The 20,665-nt window shown below is 32.4% G+C and overlaps 1 protein-coding gene across 4 annotated transcripts in view; it reads right to left on the bottom strand.

The window, feature by feature from the left end:
- The window catches only part of ECT2 (epithelial cell transforming 2), a 52,499-nt gene that overhangs the window by 29,984 nt on the left and 1,850 nt on the right, over window positions 1-20,665 (bottom strand). For 2 of the 4 annotated variants that reach the window (XM_024560579.4, XM_024560584.3), the window contains exons 2-15: window positions 19,512-19,663; window positions 18,818-18,897; window positions 18,626-18,715; window positions 16,246-16,428; window positions 15,158-15,247; window positions 14,315-14,422; window positions 12,990-13,063; window positions 11,857-11,987; window positions 11,617-11,732; window positions 11,465-11,527; window positions 10,049-10,271; window positions 6,107-6,243; window positions 2,554-2,673; window positions 1,484-1,552 (exon numbers count right to left, since the gene is read on the bottom strand). In XM_024560579.4, coding sequence (XP_024416347.1) covers window positions 1,484-1,552; window positions 2,554-2,673; window positions 6,107-6,243; window positions 10,049-10,271; window positions 11,465-11,527; window positions 11,617-11,732; window positions 11,857-11,987; window positions 12,990-13,063; window positions 14,315-14,422; window positions 15,158-15,247; window positions 16,246-16,428; window positions 18,626-18,715; window positions 18,818-18,897; window positions 19,512-19,641 — 1,614 coding nt within the window. In that variant the 5' untranslated portion in view covers window positions 19,642-19,663. The remainder of the gene's footprint in view (window positions 1-1,483; window positions 1,553-2,553; window positions 2,674-6,106; window positions 6,244-10,048; window positions 10,272-11,464; window positions 11,528-11,616; window positions 11,733-11,856; window positions 11,988-12,989; window positions 13,064-14,314; window positions 14,423-15,157; window positions 15,248-16,245; window positions 16,429-18,625; window positions 18,716-18,817; window positions 18,898-19,511; window positions 19,664-20,665) is intronic. The other 2 variants (XM_024560587.3, XM_045198076.2) reach the window with 1 other exon arrangement.

Below are 20,665 nucleotides of genomic sequence, written 5' to 3'. Positions count from 1 at the left end.
TCACACCTGTTAGAATAACTGTCATCAAAAGGACAAGAAATAACAAGTGTTAGAAAGATGTGGAGAAAAGGGAACCCTGTATACTGTTTGTGGGATTGTTAAGTGGTACAGCCACTATAGAAAATAGTATAGAGATTCTTTAAAAAACTAAGAATAGAACTACCATATGATCCAGGAATTCCACTTCTGGGTATTTATCCAAAAAATTTGAAACACTAATTTAAAAGATATGTGCATCCCTACATTCACTGCAGCATTATTTACAATAGTTAAGATGTAGAAACAATCTAAGTGTCCATCAATGGATGAATGGATAAAGGTGTGGTTATATGTGTGTGTGTACACACAACACACACAATGAAATATTATTTAGACATAAAAACATTAAATCTTACCATTTGTAACAACATGGGTGAAACCTGAGGGTATACTGCTAAGTGAAATAAGTCAAAGAGATAGAAAAATACCATATAATTTCATTCATATGTGGAATCTTAAAAAAAAAAAAACAAAAGAGAAGCAAAACAAAAACAAAATCATAGATACAGAGATACAGTGGAAGGGGGCCAGCGGGGGGGTGGGGAGGGTAAGCAAAAGGAAAGAAGGGGTCAATGGCATGATGATGTATAATAACTAAACTTTTGGTCATCACTTTGTAACTGTATATAGATGCTGAATTATAATGTTTCTATACCTGAAACTTGTATAATAAAAAAAGTTTAAAAGTTCAGAATATAGTAATTAGAATTAATCTATGCAGAACATAAGAACATGATATTATTTATTGAAGGATCCAAACCACCATTACAAGATTAATTATATTACCCAAAAATGCAAACAAGAAAATGAAAACTGTCTTGGCTAATTGAGGAGACTAACAAGTATCAAAAAGATATGTGAGAATAATTTGCATATTTGTAATTCACAACCAACCAGGAAAAAATATATAAGAAACTATACGGTAAGGGTAGAAGTTAAAAGGCCTCAGAACACAAAAGCAAATGTGTCAGAACCCAAGGCACTGAAACTTATAAATCATATTTTAAAAGACTGAAATAAATGTATTAAATCCTATTCACAGAACCTCATTCAAAATAAACTTACTTTATTTCAAAACTTAAGCTATGTTGTTCTTATACGAAAGAGAAGCAGTTCATTAGAAGCTTTTATGAGGAGTAGATACAATGACAATAAAAAGGAGTATCAACTAAGGGAAAGTAAGAAAATTTCAAAAATATCATTAATCTATGGCCATTTCTGAAGGGTAAATAAGTTGATTCATAGCAAAACGATTACAGTACAGTATAACAATTACTGTTCTTAATGATGACCTTGAGCTATCGAAAGTGTGAAATTTTATTTTTTAAATACAACGATGTCAAGGTTATAAAAGCTCTCACATTTAAACAGGTAACTTTCATTTCCTGCCAATCCTTTATGATAGAATACTTTAATCTTGAAAACTTAAAAAGTAAATACTTACATATTTAAGAAAGATATCACCAATGCTTTTGCTCTCATCCCAATTAACAATAAGATCTTCAAGATCATCCTGAAAGAGCACAAATTAAATCATTTAAGACTGAACTTGACAATCCCTTAAAACATCTTTTAATATTTTTCAAGATATTCTTTTCAAGGTACTTTATACATTGTCTTAATTTGATGTGCAAAACAGTAATACAGTCTTTCTCCTTAACAAGGAATTAACTTGAGAAAAACATCCTTTGAAAAAGTCATTAAGAAAACACACAGTAGCCCTGGCCTGGTAGCTCAGCTGGTTAGAGCACTACCCCATACACCAAGGTTGTGGTTTCGATGCCCAGTCAGGGCAAACATAAGAATCAACCAATGAAAAATGCATTTGGGTGGAACAACAAAATCAATGTTTCTCACCCCCCACTTTCTCTCAAATAAATAAAAAAGAAAATATAGAGTATCAAGTCAATAAGACTTTTCATTACAGATGTAACAGTTCAACATCTTTTAACTATAAAGCTGACCGGCATTATTTATTATAGGAACTACTTTCATTCCTGCGGCTCAAGCACCACACAGAAAAAAAAAGAGAAAATAGAGATACTTATAAGAGTTCAGCTAATCCTGCCCAGAACTTTACAATGAAAGTCATACATGAAAATCATGGGTCCTTCATTAAAAAGAATAGCATTGTCTTACATGATTTTAGCACTTATCTAACTATAGAGAATTAAATGAAATAAACTCTAAGTCCCTTTCAGCTTCACAGTTTTTCAAACAACCCAAAGCAAAACCAAAATTCTACAACACCAGAGGAAAAACGGTAGAAAAATAGCACTAGCAACCACATGGCTCTATGGAAAACTTTGTAAGGTGTTAATTCCTTATTTTCAGGATTAATTGAAATAAAAAAAAAAAACAAGGAAACAAACAATACATTAACATGGGAGCAAAAGACAAATCAGAAGTTTTAGATACAAAACTTATTTAACTAATCAGAAGGACCTGAAAAAATCTTAATAAATATACACAATTGAAAATTAATCACTGTGAACCTAAAGTATACAAATTTACCTTTATCTTACTGTGCACATCAAAGATATCTGGTATACTACCAAAAATAGTCTTAATCTCTTCTGGTGCAAGGATGGGCCCACCACGTTGTCCTTCTTCTTCTAATGGTACTTGAAATAACTAAAAGGTAAAAAAACACTAGTTTAGGTAGATTGTATGTTGGGTGAAGTAGGGAAGCTAACACACAAACTGATAAAGGGGAGATGAGATGTTAATGAAAAAAATTTTTTTAAATACTTCCCTTTAAACTTGAGATCTTTTTTCCAACATTCTCTATTAATTTATATATCTGTACATATGTGTATATATACTCTTACAATAAAATGTTATGTAAGAACCTAATCAAAATTTATCACACAATTCTACAAATTATTAAAATTGTTAGTACAAGAGTAATTTCTATTTTTAGTCAAGTTACTAAGGAAGAAAGCAATCAGTTATTCCAGACTTATACTTAATATAAATACTAAATGTGTTTAAATAGTAGGCACAGTACCTTGGTTTTGGGGAAAGAGACTAGATTTGAAGAAGAGGACCTGCCTATATCAATATAAAAAAAAAAAAAAAGAGATAAATAGCTCCTAGAACTAATGTGCATATAGAAAAGTCAAAGGACACAAGGTCAGCATGTGCATGCACACACACGAAGGACACAGACACATTGATATTTCTATACACCAGTAATGTACAAAAGAAACCAAAATTTTAAAAGTATCGTGTACAATAAAAAAGAAAAATACTTAGGCATAAATATATAGCAGGTCCTCAAATAACATCATTTAATTATAATATTGATAAGATACCATGAACTTAATTTTTATTTATATCAATTAGTTTATGGTAAAATTGGGTTTATTGTATGTTGTATTGCTTAAAGTCGTAGAACCTATTGATGATGTTAAGTGACAACTTACTATAATAAAACATATACATGATTCTGAAAACTAAGGATACTGATCAAAGAAGACCTAAGTAAATGAAGAAATGTATGGTTATGGATTGAAATATTCAACACAGGAAAAATGTCAATTCTCCACCAAGATACTCCATGGATTTAACACAAACCTGTCAAAATTCAAGACATTTTGTAAATAAAGAAAACGGAGTTCTAAAAATGTATATGGAAAAGCAAAGGAACTTCTTAGTATGAACGGCAGTATTCAAGACTGTGTGGTATTGGAGAAGGGAGAAACATGCAAGATCAATAGCAGAGAACAGAGTCTGAGAACAAACCCACACAAATATGAAGTAATTTTTGACAAAAATACAAAAGCAATTCAATGGAGGAAGGCTAATTGTTCAAATGGTATTAGAACACCATTTGCCATAGGCAAAAAACTAAACCCTCAAAGTGAACCAAGTTACCTTTCTAAAATGCAAGTTAGATAATATCACATTCCCCTCCTATAGCTTACAGATGACATAGCACACGAAACAAGGGCCTTCACTGGTATGGCCCAGGCAGTTTTATCTCAACTCTACTGTATCCATACCGCATCCCCTATCCTGGTCCCCTTATACCACTCTAAACTCTAGTCTCCCTTCAGACTACTGTGGATAACTTGAAGATAACATTATCTTCAATCATCTGTATTGTTTGCAAAATCTCAAATACACTTCCCACCCATATTCTTTGCATGTACCAATCAGACTCAAACTTAAAATCCAGTTCAATTTTCTCGTTTATGATGCTTTCCCAATATTCAACCTATCAAGAATTTCAATGCAACACCCTGCCTAAGGTGGAAGAGAAGTAAAACTCACCTCACAAATCTCTAAATATCTTAACTAAACCTCCTCATGATACTTGTAACCTTCCACTTAATAATACAATTTGATAAGTATAGTCTAGCTCCTCTTCCAGTCTATGCTCCTTTAAAATAAAAATGCTCTTTAACTCCCGGCACAATATTAATTTAAAATATTATTATAATTTTTTCTAATATTCTGGAATAGTTTATATTCTTCCATGTTATATTTTATTCTGGATACTCACTTAATTTGAGGGTTAAGTTAAAATTAAGTTATTCCAAATTCAATTTCAGAAAACAAAAAGAGAATACATAAGTCCTAAAATAAATTTTCTAGAAAACACTATCATAAATTTTGACCACAATCTCTTAAATAAAACCTTAGGTAACTTTGTGCTAAGTAGTATGAAATTTTGTCTATAGTTTAATAATTCCAAGGGCTTTATAAAAAAGGAGTTTTGGTGAATTTAATTGATACTCAAATTAGAATTCTGAAATTCCAATGCATTTACCATGGTGTGAAAGGATTTACATTTCTAGGTAATAAATGCAACCAAAGTACATGATCAGTATATGCTGAAAGGATATTCTGCTACTCAACTACATTTTGGCTGACTACAAAAACTTAAACAAGAAAGTCATCCAGTACGATATTTCCCTTGAGGAAGAAGAAAAGCTGAGTTAAAACAAGTAAAGTTTAATACAGCTGAGGGCCTCATAAAACCTTGACTACTGGTATACAAATTAACTGTGAAAAATAACCTCTTTTTCATTAATACCAAGAAAGAAGTCTTTCCATTTCTTATCTATTTCTTATCATTATCATCTTTCTATTCAAAGACAAGTTTGATGGCATAAACTTTATTTTCCTGACAAACTATCTCCTTCATTACCTAAAACAAATGTATTCCTTCTTTCTACAGATTCCAAAATAATTATTATGTCCTATTATTATGTCTTTCAGAAACTTGAATTTTGATTTATTCCTTAATATATTCTTCATCTCATATTACAAGGATTCATTAGAATTGTTTTTCTTCAGAAATAACTTCATAGCACATGTTAATAGTGGTAAGCTGTGAATTAACATTTGACCAATCACTGCAAAGTCTAAGAAAACCTGACATATGGAAGGATTTTTTTTAATTACCTATATTCATATTGTTATACCTCATTGCTATCGCTTTGTCACCTGTACTGTACTACCTAAAGTGATGACTCACACACTTTCAGAAAAAGTTATCTATCACTTCTAAATATAAATAAATCCAGTGTCTTGAAAAGGAATCTGCAAAGTTCTGAATCAAATTGGCCCCCTCTATGATTATCTAATCAGGATCCTTCTCTCTTTAAAGTCACTCTTAAAAATGGGGCCATTTCTGCTTGAATAAAAGCTCACCCTGGCTGATGTGGCTCAGTGGACTGAGTGCCAGCCTGTGAACCAAAAGGTTGCCAGTTCAATTCCCAGGCAGGGCACATGCCTGGGTTGAAGGTCAGGTTCCCAATTGGGAGAGTGCAAGAGGCAACTGATGCAATGTTATCACTCACACATTGATGTTTCTCTCCCTCTCCTTCTCCCTCCTTTCTCCTCTCTCTACAAGTAAATAAATAAAATCTTTAAAAAAGGAAAAAAGCTACTATTACAGTTATGGCATTTTCCTAAAAAGTTTTTGTCACACACTTTCATTTTTAATATCTATATCATATTCTATGCTTATGTAATTTTTCTTATAAGATATAATATCTCTTATATTTTTACTTACTAACACTGGAGCAGAAATCATTTTGCAACCAACTCTTACCTGAATAATTGTGGCCAATATATTTACATAATTACTTTCAGTCTGGTAGAGCTCTTTTGCAACTTGCCACCTGGCTGACTGCTTTGAAGGAACAGGAGTGGAATTTTTGGAAGACTTAGTACAAGACTTTGGTGTTTCTAAAAGGTAAAAAGGAGGAGTGATTTAAAATGCAGGCCAGATACAAGTACCAAACATTGCACAGATTTAACAAAAAAAAGGGAAGAATACCAATTCTTATAAATATACCACCATACAGATACTCATTAAAGTAAAATTTCTTAAGATGAGACCAGAAAAAAATTGTCAAAAATATCAATGACTCCAAATTGACAGACACTTTACCAAATAGCCTGTACTCTTCAAAAATGTCAAGGTCATTAAAAACAAAGACTGAGGAACTATTCCTGATTAAAACAGACTAGAGAAAGATTATGTAACCTGTGATCCTAGGTTGGATCCTGGACCAGAAAAAAAGAACTTTTTTCTTTTGCTAGAAAGGACATTAGGATGTTAATGGAACAACTCATAAAATTTGAAGGTCTATGGAGTAGATTATAGTATTAATGTTAATTTCCTAATTAATACAAGAAATGTCCCTACATTTTGGGAAATACAAATTTAAGTATTTAAAGCTAAGGCATAACATATCTGCAACATACCCTCAAAACCCTGCAGATATTAAAAATATGTGTGTGGAGAAAGAGACAGAGAGACAGACAGAGAGAAAGAATACAAACGAATGAATGAATGAATGAATGAATGAATATTAAAGCAAACATAGCAGAATATTTCCATTTGGGAACTCTGAGTAGAGAGCACAGAAAACTGTTATTTTTGCAATCTGAAATTATTTCAAAATAAAAAGCTTAAATAAAATGAAAAAAGCAACATGTAAGAACATTTAAGTTAAAAAAGGAGAAAGATATTGCTATGATTACACAATTACAATAACAAAACTTTTTATGTGTATGTGTGTATATGCATGTGTGTGTGTGTGTATACACTGAGAGAGAGAGAGAGAGAGAGAGAGACCCTAAAAAAAAAAATAAAACCCAAGATCAACTGCAAATTCTTTGTTGGCTCAAAGTATCCAGTCCAGCCAAAACCGCAGGGAGGATGCATTCATATATTTTACATGTATTTAAAAAAAATTTTAAAGAAATTTTATAAAAGCTTGCAATATATTTTCTTGCTATCAGTATGGTTAGACTATTTCAACATTACATACAGAATCTCCTAATAGAAAGTTTTACAATAAGAACAGGAATATATAACATATAATAGAAAGATTTGAAAAAAGACACTATATAGTCCCAGCATACCAATTTTATTCAAAAAAAGTAATTTAAAGCATATTAAAACAAATACGTGTACTATGGAGTTTTTAATGTTTTTGGAAGATAACAGACTTTCAAAGAATTTCTCACTTGCCTTATTATTTCAGGTTACTGTCACCAGACTGAGAAGTCTCTGCCATTAAAGGATACTTTTGGGGGGGAGGGGGGGGGATTCATATATACTGATCTAATTTTATTACTATGTCTAAGCAGTGATCTACAAACAGGAATTATATTATAGAGTATCTAATATATTAGTATTGTCATGTCTTGTTTTTTTTAGTGGTTCATTTGCCTTTCCTGTACCCTGTATTAGATAATCAAGCTTCAATCCCTTATAATCAGTTCTTACTACCCCATGACTATTATGTCCACAATTACAGAACCAGTAAAATTCTCAGATCTACGTATCTATCATAACTCCCTGCACAAGCACCTGACTGAACTTTTCCAAATGCCTACTGGACATTACTCCCTCAATTTAACTTAGATGTGCTCTAAAACTCACTATCCTCCTTCAAAATATAAACTTGCTGTTTTTGCCACGGTTAACATTTCTCCCACTTTATACTTTGCTATAGTCTCCTCTCATTCCCTTCTTATCACTCCATTCTATCAATATTTTCCCAATGCTGCTTCTTTTCTTTCCAATTCTGATTCTGGGCCGTACCACCTGTAGCCCAAGCCACTGGGGATTACTTCATGGTCTGGCTACATCTAAACTGCCTTCCTTCTGATCATTCTTCAGAATAATTCACTACAAATAATCTATTCAATTAGTCTGCTCTTCAAGAGTTTCCAATGGTCATTATTGATGACAATATAGCATTCAGACATGCCAACTTGATTTCAAAGTCCTCTAATATTAGGCCCCAATTAACCCTTCTAATTAATCATTCCTTCTTCATGCTCCTATTCACTATTCCCTAAAAACTGTATTCTTGTTCTCTTTATATTCTCAAATCCACCTGTTTTCTGGGCCTATCTTAAAATGACTTTGATTTCATGAATATTTAGTGAGTACCTACTCTGTACTAGGCACTGAGAGTAGAGCAAAGAGTAAGATAGACAAGGTTCTTTTTCTCTTAAAGCTTACATTCTAGTGAAGCAAATAAAAGTTAAAAAAATGTATAATTTCTCACAATGATAACTACTACTGAAAACAACCAGGTGATGGGCTGGGAGGAAGGAGTGGTAGAACAGAGGCTTAGCATTACAAAGAACTCAAAAGAATTTCTTTAAGGCAGAGAAAGCAAGTGCAATGTCCCTGGGCTATGGATATAGTAGAAACATTCAAAGAACAACAAAGATAGTATGACTGAAACTTCGGGAGTATCACTGGAGAGAGCATGACACCACATGATGTTAGAGGTAGATAAGGAAGAATTACATAGAAACTTGAAAGCTATAGTAATACAAAGCCACTGAATGACTTTAGGCAGAGTGGCATGATCTAATTTTTTTAGTCTTAGAGACCACTGTAAGTGTTACATCTACAAAGGCAAAAATGGATGTACAGAGACCATTTAGGAGACCACTGAAATTGTCTAAGAGAGAGCTTGTCTACAGAAAAAGTTAGTAAAAGATGACAAAGGAATAGCATTGACAGTGGTGGAGAAAATGAGAAGTTCTAACTTGATTATGTTAAGTTTATGATATGGATAAGGACATTTGAGGTAGGCCATTGGAGAAGGAAGACAGTAACTTTTAGAGTCATCAGCATATGTTGTTAAAACCATGGAATTAAATGAGATCATTTAGAGAATTAAAATAGAGAAGAAACAACACAGGAATAACATTCAACATTCAGAGCTGGAGAAGCTAGGCAAAGGAGAATGAGAAATGAGTAATGTACAAAAGCCAAGGGGAAAAAAATGTGTCCAAGATTTAGTAGCTGTTCATGTATTGAATGCTGCTGATAGCATAAAAACTGTCATCTCCCCAGAAAGAGGCAATTTTGCATAGTGGGGCGGGGCAGGGGTACAGTGGAATGAAATTCATTTGGAATAGGTTGAAAAGACAGTGAAAAGCAAGGAAATGAGACAATGGCTCCTTGAAGAGTACTCATGTGAACGGGAGAAGAGAAATGGGATAACTTAAGAATATAATGAGATCAAGGGAATCTAGAAAACGTATTTGTGTGCTGGCTAAAAATAAAAAAATTGATTATCAACAGAGAAGAGTTCATTATAGAAGCTTTCTTGTCTCAGTTGAGAACAAAGTGAACTTATCACTTCTGACTTCATTGTACCCTTTTTCCCCATAATACACCTGTGATTTTGTTTAGCTAGTGCAAAGAATTTGCTCTTTGAACATCTCCATCACTTTCTAATGTGTGACCCTAAACAAGTTATTTCTGTAACCTCAGTCTACTTATCTGTAAAAGAGAAATAAAACCTATCTTATAATATACAAAATATAAAAAGCACTTAGCATACAGTAAGCAATCATTAAATAGAAGCATTTCCATGTGCTTTTTCTCCTCAACTAGAACAAAAGTATTTAAAGAGCCTTTCATATTCACTATAATAGAGATTTATCTATACTTTAAAAATCATTCCATTCCACTAAAATATAAAGATAAATTTTTTTAAATGTGAATTACCTCCATAGTTAATGCTAGAGTCTGGTGTGTTGGAGATATCTAGGAGTGACCCTATAGAAAGGCTATGTTCAGCTGATGGGCGCTTACGGGGAGGGAAAGATGACAGGTCTGACTCTCTCGAAAGCTGAGCTAGTGTCTCTTTCAAACGACGTCTTTTGCGATTGCTGTTTGGAGTATTTAGAGAAAGCAGTGACACTGATTTCTTGAGTTCAGGTGTATTAGCCTGCAATCAAAAGCACAAAAGCTCAATTTCACTTCCATGGTTCTTTACTGAGACAGCAGCAAAAGAAAAACATATTTATGAGTCTGACAAAACCTAGATTTTGCACAATTTTACAACTATATACTCTGCCAGGTAATTCAGAATCTTCATAAAACATAATAGGCAGGGGACCACTGTAACTGCCTAACTGCTAGCACCTCATTCTTTTTCTTCATAGCACTATCACCATTACATATTTGTCTGTAAGCTTGTTTACTATCTATTCCCGGTTAGGACATAAACTCCCAGCAGGCAGAAACCACTCATATTTTGTTCACTGTATCCCTAGCATTTAGCACAGTACTGGACATAGCGCTCTCCTATATTTTGTCTAATAACAGTTGATTTTTAGAGCTCTTTCTCAATATCTAAAACATATTTTTAAACTTTGTTAAGAACCTAACATTGAGAAGAGTGTGAAAAGAATACAATGTAATACCTGCCTGGTTCAGATTTTATAGAAACATAGTAAATCCACACTTCATCTTCAATATTCTATTCAAAATTATTAAATCCCAAAATGAAGCAAATCTTCCCTTGGAGCCTGGTTCTATAGCTTTATGCCACATTCTGGTGAATGATACCACTTTTTACCAAGATCCAGCATGAAGGCTGGATTTTCCTTACCCACATTCTACTGCTATAGTCATTTCTTTAATGACATCTTCCCCTTAATATGAAATGGCTCCCAATACTTAAGAAAATAAAATATAAACCTCTACAACATTAAAAACTTAATTCTGCCCACCTAGTAAGCTTTATCTGTTGGCCTTGGTTCCCACATTCTTTTCTAAAACCATACTAAACTACTTGCTATTTTAATATACTTTCAAGTTTTCATACGCACTCCCACCTGCTGTCTAACTTGTACATCCTTACCAGGTTAGCCTAGTAATTTGACTCAATATTTATTGTTCATAATACCACCAGGTGTAAGCAAAGAATGACATATATGAGATTAAAATAACATCATTACATTGAATGTTTTCACCTAAATATAGAATACTAGTCCATATTCAATTGTTCTCAAACTCCTAACATGATGTAAAAGATGACCTGTAGGCTAATTACACCATGTTCTTTCTGGTTAGAAGAGTGTCATCTTTATACAATCCAATTCACAGAACAAATGACTATGGTACAAAAAAGCATACCTTTTCATATAAATACATAGTTTCCCCAGCTCGGGCATCCATTTGAATGCTTCCCCAGAACCACTAGGTGAGAAAAAGAACATTTTAATTAAGAAATCAGAAAGCCAACAGTAGTATTTTTAGAAAACCAATCTCATTTTAGAATTACTTGCCTCCTGCTTGACAACATAAAGTTTCTTTGAAGGTTCAAAAGGAAGTTCTTTTACTATATTCTCTTCAACTATAAGGTGAGTGCACCTTTCATCCCCAACCGGTAAATAGCTACCTCCTAAAGAAGAATGCATACAAATATAAGTAAAGAATACAATCTTCAAACCCAAATTTTTAAAGAGGCATATTCACCAGGAAGTCATTAGGCAGGAGTGGGAATAAAACACATATATAAAACATACCTTGCATTTCAGTCATTTCTTCCATATTAGTTTTTTCTTCATCTGAAAATCCCAGGAAACTTAAAATGCAATCTTGAAATGGAGGAACTTTAAATTCATTTCTAAAATCATCAACTGATGCACAGAAATCCCTAAAAACAAAACATATTCCTCCAAAACCAGTTTAACTTAAATTCAACAAATTAGGCACATCAATTTATAATTCTCAAGGTTTTAGCATAATCCATTTATTGAAAATATTTTACATCTAGTCCTGAAATGTAAACAAAAATTTTAACATTTTTAACAACCACCAAAAAAAAAGTTAAAAAAATTGATGTGCCCTCAGTCATCCTGAATTAACTTCTGACAAAATTTGATCACAGGTAATCTTTACAAGATTCAAATTTCTGCTCTGCACATGAATTTTATGTGTGTTCTAGAGGTTCTAGTTTTGTTTTTTTTTTATAACTATCTATACCATAGGATTTTAAAAAAGGATTTTATTTATTTATTTTTAGAGAAAGGGGAAGTGAGGGAGAAAGAGAGGGAAAGAAATATCAGTGTGTGGTTGCTACTCGCACACCCCCTACTGGGGCCCTGGCCCCAACCCAGGTATGTGCCCTGACTGAGCATTGAACCAGAGACCCTTTGGTTCGCAGGCCCACACTCAATCCACTGAGCTACACCAGTCAGTGCTAGCAGTTCTAGTTTTACGAAACCTTAAGTAATAAAGAACTATAATAGCAAGGAATTATAAGGTTAGAAAGCTTAAAAAGTTATGAATTGCAATCACCGCTTAAAATGTAACCAGAAAAACATAAAATAAGAAAAAAAATACAATACAATCCAAACATCCAGGCGCACTAAGCTATTATTAAAATTATTACCTAATAATTTTAGAATATTTATGATAATCAAAATTATTTCACATGATGAAGTACAAAGCTAACCACGGATGTCTTTCAATTTTCAATACTTCATAATTTTTTTCTAACTTTGTCCTTCCTAGCCTTTATTTCCTAAGCTACCCAAAGACTGAATTCATTTTTTCTATATTATCTATGAATTTAGGGTTTGGAGCATGAGGGTTTACCTCTGTAAGATAGTATGTTTAATTCCCATATTGAACTACTGAATTTTTTTACACTTACTCTTCATTTCGTCTTTCCCAAGCTTTATAAATCCATTCTGGCTTCATAATTGGAGTACCAAGGCTCACAGCAATCTAAAAATATAAACATTAACTACTAATAGTTTTTACTGAGAAGTTCTAAACAATTATATACATATTTTTTGCACATTTTTAGACCATTGTTCATCTGCTTGGTCACATAATATGAAGAAAAATTAACAGAAAAAATGTGTCAATCATACAACTTAGGTTAAAATACTATATTTTGCAATGTATAATGTGTATCCCATGTTTTTGGCCCGAATTTTCAGGAAAAAAAAAATCTTTCGTTTTAATTTTTTAACTCAATTTTTTATTTATATATAAAACTGACTATCATGTTCCAGTGTATTATTTTGCATACAGATATCATTATTGCTTTCTAGATTATACTTTTAACATATAAGCATAAATAAAAGATTTAAAAACATTTGTATAGATATGGAATTAGTACTACCCATATATAATGTCCATCCTTACTTTTATCTCAAAAAATTGGGCAAAAATGTGCACATTATACACAGCAAAATACAGTAACTTTAAAAGAAGTTTCATGATGTCCAAACCATTTCCTTATTTTTAATGTATCTCTAAATTGATTAAGTTCACCTTTATTATTATATTTCACTTCTACTTTCTTCATGTTTACCTTCTTGAAAGAACTGACCCCCAAGACAGCACTACAGAAGAAAACATCTGATTAAGTAAGTAAAAACTTTGGTATGAATCAGAAAGTATGAATCCCCAGGAATTCAACGTTACACCGAAATTACCATTTATTACAGATAACACATTGATGGAGCATGGAAACAGACAGACAGATACTGTCTCTTCCTAAAATACATATTGAATTTTAATCCTAATATAAGTAAATACTTTCTCTTGTTCTTTTAAATTTTTCACAAGTTCAATCTTAGAACCATTTTATAAGAACATAGCTCTGCTCTGTTCCTAGAAAGACCACTTAGACAAGAGTGAAATATTTGCTCTCATCTCTTCTCAACCCCCTCATTCACCAATGCTTTTAGTAACCTCTGTTAATATTATTAATCTGCCTGAAATATTATCCATCTACCAACCTCCACAATCCTACTCATTTTTGAAGACCTAACTCAAGTTCCATTGCCTCCTTTAAACCTGAGACTACACTCCTATGATTTAAAATTTTTACTCTATGTACATAAACCAAAAATTGAATATCTGATCTTCAGTAAATTGTAGGAGAAGTAGACAAGAGTGCTATTATTAAATGCATTCCCACATGATGCTATTCTGAAATACACAAAAACATCCAAGTTTACATACCCTGAATTTTTCTCCTTGAGTACAATTTGCCACCAAATGTGTAACTTTTGAATTAAAGTCTTTTCGAATAACTCCACCCATGTGATGAACCAATGTCACCAATCGGACCTCAAAAGAAAAATTAAGCAACATTGACTTTATAGTTAATATAAACAAAATTTTAAACTATGCTTACAATCCATCTGGCATTTATTGAACACTTTCAATTTCTAAGATACATATAAGGGATTTTCATAAAGATAAATTTTATGGTAAAAAATGAAAGATTTGTTTGCATTATTGGCACAGGCAAAATTATATATAGTGAAAAGCTAGTAAAGATGATAACACAAAACTTAATTAAACTGGCTTTCACACAGCCTAAATATATTACTTTTTTTAAACATGAGATTACATCACACCAAGATTCTTCCCACAAAACTAGAGTAATACTACATTAGTTCCAACATAGAAAATTCCACAAATCAAAGAAAAAAGTTTTTATGAATTCTCTAGGGCAATAAGAACTGTTTAAGGCTGAACTTGTATCACAAAATATTGCAATGTGTAAACAAAAACTTCAAATAATATAGCAGATAGGATACTGAACAAATAGACAGCATAAAAAGATTAGACAGTTACGGATGTTTCTGTTAATTCATATGCTAGCCATCCTAGACAAAGTATTTGTTTCTTTATAAGCCTCTTCAGAATGTTTCTTCACAAAATTTAAAACCTGGTATGATAATAATATCTCCTTCAAAACTTTTAAAATGCAACCATGATACAATTATCAAAAAATGCCAATTTAAATTTATTTTGTGGGAAAAAATATTTTCTGAATACAAGTTCTGAAATACTTACTAATTCTTCTTTCTTCCTGAATCCAGTAAAGCACAGTACCATATTCATCATGCTTGTACAATAGAGCGGACGACATGAAAATGGCAAAGGCTGCAGAATATAACAATTTTAAATCTGTGAGTTTCTTTATAGTAGAAAGGAGAATATATCATCCTCAACTTAAACATATTTTCCCTCTTGCCAGTCAACTATTCCAATCCAAAGATTTACTTGCATTTTTCAACATGCAACAAAAAATAGCAAAAAAGAGAGATTGCTAGTTTTACAATAAAAAATTTCCCACAATTCTTAAATCATATTTAATATATATAATCTAAGCACACTTTGCAATTTACAAATTAAACATAAATACATTCAAACTTTTAGTTCCAAAATGTACTTTGTCACATGCAAAGTATTATCAATAAGGAAAGATTTCTGACTTCAAGCACTATTGTAAATGCTTCCAATTAAAATTAAAACAGGTCAGATATTTATATAAATTACATATAACATATACTTGAACCAAATATGCTTCCAATTTCTGAACTAAAAAAATGGAAGTAATCAGTAAATAATTTAACCAATGTAACATATATATTTATCAGATTGAGGATATATAAATATATATTTAATTATTTAATATGTGTTTTTAATTACCACCATTATACAAGATTATTTTTCTTAATTTTGGTCTTTAAAATTTTTATTTGGTTTCTGAGTTTCAACATTTCTCATTCAAAACAGAATTAAAGATGATGTGCTTATTACTAGTTTCTGTAACAAAAATACAATGACTCAGCAATTTTAAATTAATAAGGTAAGTTTAAAAATAGCAAACCACAGCAGTAACACCAAAGAATAGGAATTAACTACTACGACTCATATATTACATATATATTTTTTGTTTATCTATCAAAGGTCTTAGATATTCACTACTGAAAATTATAATAGAAAGTATTAAAGGACTATATTATAGTAGCTACTACTATTCCTATTCTAAATATTCCATACTCTGAACAATTAATGACAATTTTCTGTTTATGAATTTCCACACATTCATTAATAAAAATTTAACCTTGAAAAGTCATAATGAACTTTTTTATTACCTTTCCTTTTTGTGCACAGTTTAATACAACTGGTGGTCCAATAACTCTACAATCAGTCTTGTATAACTCATTAAAAACAGGATCCTGGAAGTCCATGACTATGAATACATTTTCAAATTCTGGAGAATCCAAACTTTCATATTCTTCCACTGATTCCATCTTTACAAAGGGCATTTTAATTTCCTTGATTTTTTTTCATGTAGTTATAGAAATAAAATTTATATATTATAAAATTAATTCATAACTCTTTAAATAAGACCTAAAAATCAATTCAATATCAATATCTTAAATTTCTACTTGTAGAAAACTTTATTAAGTCATACAATAATAAGTATTAAACTTAATAGTGAACAGCTATTTCTTTAATTGCTTATTTGTATTTTAATATATGTATCTCCATCTACATTAAGATATTAAATTTTGAAAATTATAAGACATTAAATTTTAAAGATTATACTAGCATAAGCTTCTGACTTAAGTCATTATAAATCTAGTATGTATGTAAAATAAAAATGATAAATTTAAGTGTACACATTTTGATAGAAGGATGCATTAGAAACATACTGCTTTTCCTTCTGACCAAGAAAATGATGCCATACATATGGTTCCTTCTTGTACAAATTAACTGTCATCAGAAAAATAGAAAAATTACTATGGTACTTAATATCTACAAAGAAGACATAGATTAACATAATCATTTCAGTATACATGACGAAAATTAAGAGAAAGATGTGAAATATGTAGGTAGCTGCAGCTTGGCAAATATAGGATATAAAAAGGCAAGTTACCGTTTACCACTTTATACTATACATCTATGAAAAAGAATGAAGTCATTTAAGTACCTGTATGACTCATGTGTAAAAAAAGAGAACCACACAAAATTCTAAATGGGTAAATCATTTGGGCTTTATTTGCTAGGTTGATGTGATGGGCTGAATTACGTACCCTCAAGATTCATGTTGATACTTTAATCCCCTATACTTTAGAATGTAACTGTATTTGACAGGGCCTTTCAAGAGGCAGTTAAGGTAAAATGAAGGCACATGGGTAGGCCCTAATGCAATCGGACCGGTGTCCTTACGAGAGGAAATTTGGATGCACAACAGATAGCAGGGATGGGCATGGATAGAAGACTGTGTGAAGAAACAGCAACAAAGAGGCAGCTACCTGCAAGCCAAGGAGAAAGGCCTCAGTTTAACTCAAACCTGATGGTACCCTGGACTGTGAGAAAACACATTTCTGTTGTTTAAGCCACCAGTGTGCTGTATTTTGTTATGGCAGCTCTCACAAACTATTACAGCTGGTACAGAGAATTAGATATATTTCATACGCTGATTGTCAATCATTATAATTTATAATTTTGGAAATAAAGCAAGATTTTAGAATAAATATAAAGTTAATGAGAAAAAAAAGATTAAAAATTTAAAGAAAAGATTCATACAAGGTCTGTCCAGAAAAAGTCTGCCATTGTTAGTATGAGAACAGTTTATACAACATCAATGTAACCTGGCAGCCAAAGAGAGAGACTGGAATGAGCATGCATGAACAATGACGACTTCTCTGTACTATCAGCGGAGGTGGTAGATGCCATTGAGCGAGCGTGTGTACTGTCTGCCCATCGCATTCAAAATGACTAAGTGAATAAACCAATGAATCTGCATCCAATTTTGTGCTAAGCTTGAACATTCTTCCTCGGAAGCTACTCATATAATTCAGAAGGCCACAGCTACGGACAATTGGTGACTGGCAGCTTCATCATGACAAAGTGCCCGCTTATGTATCACGTCTCATGTTTTGCCAATTTTTTGGCAAATCATCAAATCATCCAGGTGATTTGGCCCCCCTACAGCCCAGATTTGGCACCCTATTGTAGCTTTTCCCAAAACTAAATCACCTTTGAAAGGGAGGAGATTTCAGACCATTGATGAGCTTCAGGAAAATACGAGGGGGCATCTGATCTTGATTAGGAGAACTGTACAAGGTCCCAAGGTGCCTACCTTAAAGGGGACTGAGGCATCATTGTGCTATGTACAATGTTGCTTGTACCTTGTATCTTCTTCAATAAATGTCTCTGTTTTTCATATTACATGGCTGGATACCTTCTAGACAGACCTCGTATCTTTGTAAATACATGACATGTCATTTAAATTTAACAAAGCAAATTACTTTATAAGGATTTCATTATTTGCAGTATATGCTATAGTTTGGGGTTTCAGAAACACCCAAATTTTAAAAACAAATATAAAACTGTTTCTGTTTGTCTAGCTTCAGAGAGTATTATATACCTTGGGTCTAACTTAATCCAATCACCACATATGGAAGGTAAGAACACAATCAAGGGAAGTGCAGCATGCCACATGCAGTGAAGTGCTTGACCTACCATATTAACAACACTTTTTATTAATTTTTCATCCGATTTTCCAGGACAACTTTCTTTTATTATTACAGGGACATCCATTATTTTAATCGTCTGTGGAAAAAAGACTTAAGTATGAGATTAAGAAAACTATAAAATTACTTACACACTGATGGAAGAAAGACAGCTTTTTAAAAAAAAACTAAAACTCCATACCTTTAAGGCTTCTATAAGTTCTTCTTGATTTCCAGCTTCTTGAACCAATATCACTCTTGTTTCAACCTGAGGCATCTCTTCTATTAAAATTAAAAATGTTTGAATATGTTTACCAGGAATTAACATCAAAATCAGTAGTTCCTAATCCCTTTTTTGGCTATATTTGGTATGTGTTTCATCTTTGAGATCATAACATTCTCTAAAATTAAAATTACTTAATTCTCAGTTTATTAAAAAAAAAATTGGCAACATATCATTTTGAGAAAATATATTGTACCAGAGTATACAAACATCAGCACTACTCCTGACCGAAGGAAGCATGCACTATCTTGTATAGCTATCCTCTTCAACAATGCACGCAACTTTAGAAAAGCCCATTTACATGGCGGAATAAGGGAAGAAGTAGCTTTTCACCTAACCAGATGTAACTGAATATAATCTAGCTAACAATGTTACAGCTGGATTGCCTTCACATACAGAAAAAGCAATATCCAATAAGATGACGAATTCCTTTTCAAAGTTGGGAAGCATTAATCCAAACAATAAACAAAAATCTACATAGTGTAGATTCTGTCAACAAATATTTACTAAATACCCGTACTCTAGCTTAACAGTGTTACAGTTAAATCTTAAGAGTCTCTAGTTAGCAAGTTTAGGATTAAAATACTGATTTGGTGTTTTAAAGTACATTTACCTTCAACATGTGAAGTAGGTCCAATAAATAAGTTTTCCTTACAAGTTTCAGTAACTTTAGAATCAAAAATGGAAGAGTCTGCTAAGTTTGAACTCCCAGAAGTGGATGTTAATACACTATTGTCAGCCATTGTTTGTCCTCTTCTAAGTTGGCTAAAAAATAATAATAAACATGAATAAAAATACCTGAAGCAAAATGATCACTGGGCAAACAAGTATTAGAGGCTTTCCTTTTATACTAGAATTTATAAAAAGCATCATCATCTATTTTTCTTAATACTGAACCAAAGAAAGTCATTCAACTTTTCTGAGCCTTAGTTTCCTCTTCCATAAAATAAAGATACTAATACCCGGCTCATAGGATACAGTAAAAATAACAATCAAAAGTACTCAGAACATCACCTAACATGAACACCCAAAAGGCACTCAAATATTATTTTACCTCCTTTCCCTACATCTTGCCTTCAACCAACCTATTTCTTTTGCTATATTCATTTATAATACTAACATCCCCAAATAATCCCAGTCAAAAACTGGATCCACTCATTTTTCTTTTTTTTCCCCTCTCTCTTTTGTCTACCTATTCACCTTCCTCAAAATTCCTATCAATCCCATCTCAAGTATCTCTGGAACTTGCAAGGCGCCTCTTCTTGAGGGGCAATGCCACAATGGCCACCTATCCAAATAGAACAGCTTCAAACAGCTTTCTCCAACACCAGTTTCTTCAGACATCACTCTGTACATGAGTTTCAGGGGTATGATCCTAAAAACAAATGCGACCATATCACGTCCTTGCTGAGAACCTCCACAAGCACTCCTCCCTGTAGGATCAAATCCAGTTCACCATGCAGCATACAGTTTGGTCCCAGCTTAGCTGACTAGGTTATTCAGCCTCATCTCCTTTAATTCCCCTGGTCTACATATGCTCCAGACAATGTACTTCTCGGCATTTTTAAATCAGAGATCACAATTTACTCCACACCTACTGCGTTCCATAGCGCTCAATTCTCCACCCACCATGTCTTTAATTCCCAAACCACCACTCTTGACTCATCCTCTATGGATTTCTTTGAACCTCTCATGTATAATTGGACTGTTCCCTTATCTGTATTTCCATATTACCATACAAATGTCTCTCCTATAAAAAAATTTAAC

Source organism: Desmodus rotundus, chromosome 2 (genome assembly GCF_022682495.2).
Source record: "Desmodus rotundus isolate HL8 chromosome 2, HLdesRot8A.1, whole genome shotgun sequence".
In the NCBI taxonomy this organism is placed as follows: Eukaryota; Metazoa; Chordata; class Mammalia; order Chiroptera; family Phyllostomidae; genus Desmodus; species Desmodus rotundus.
Note: the sequence above shows the minus strand (reverse complement) of the source record. Positions and strands in the feature narration are given on the sequence as shown.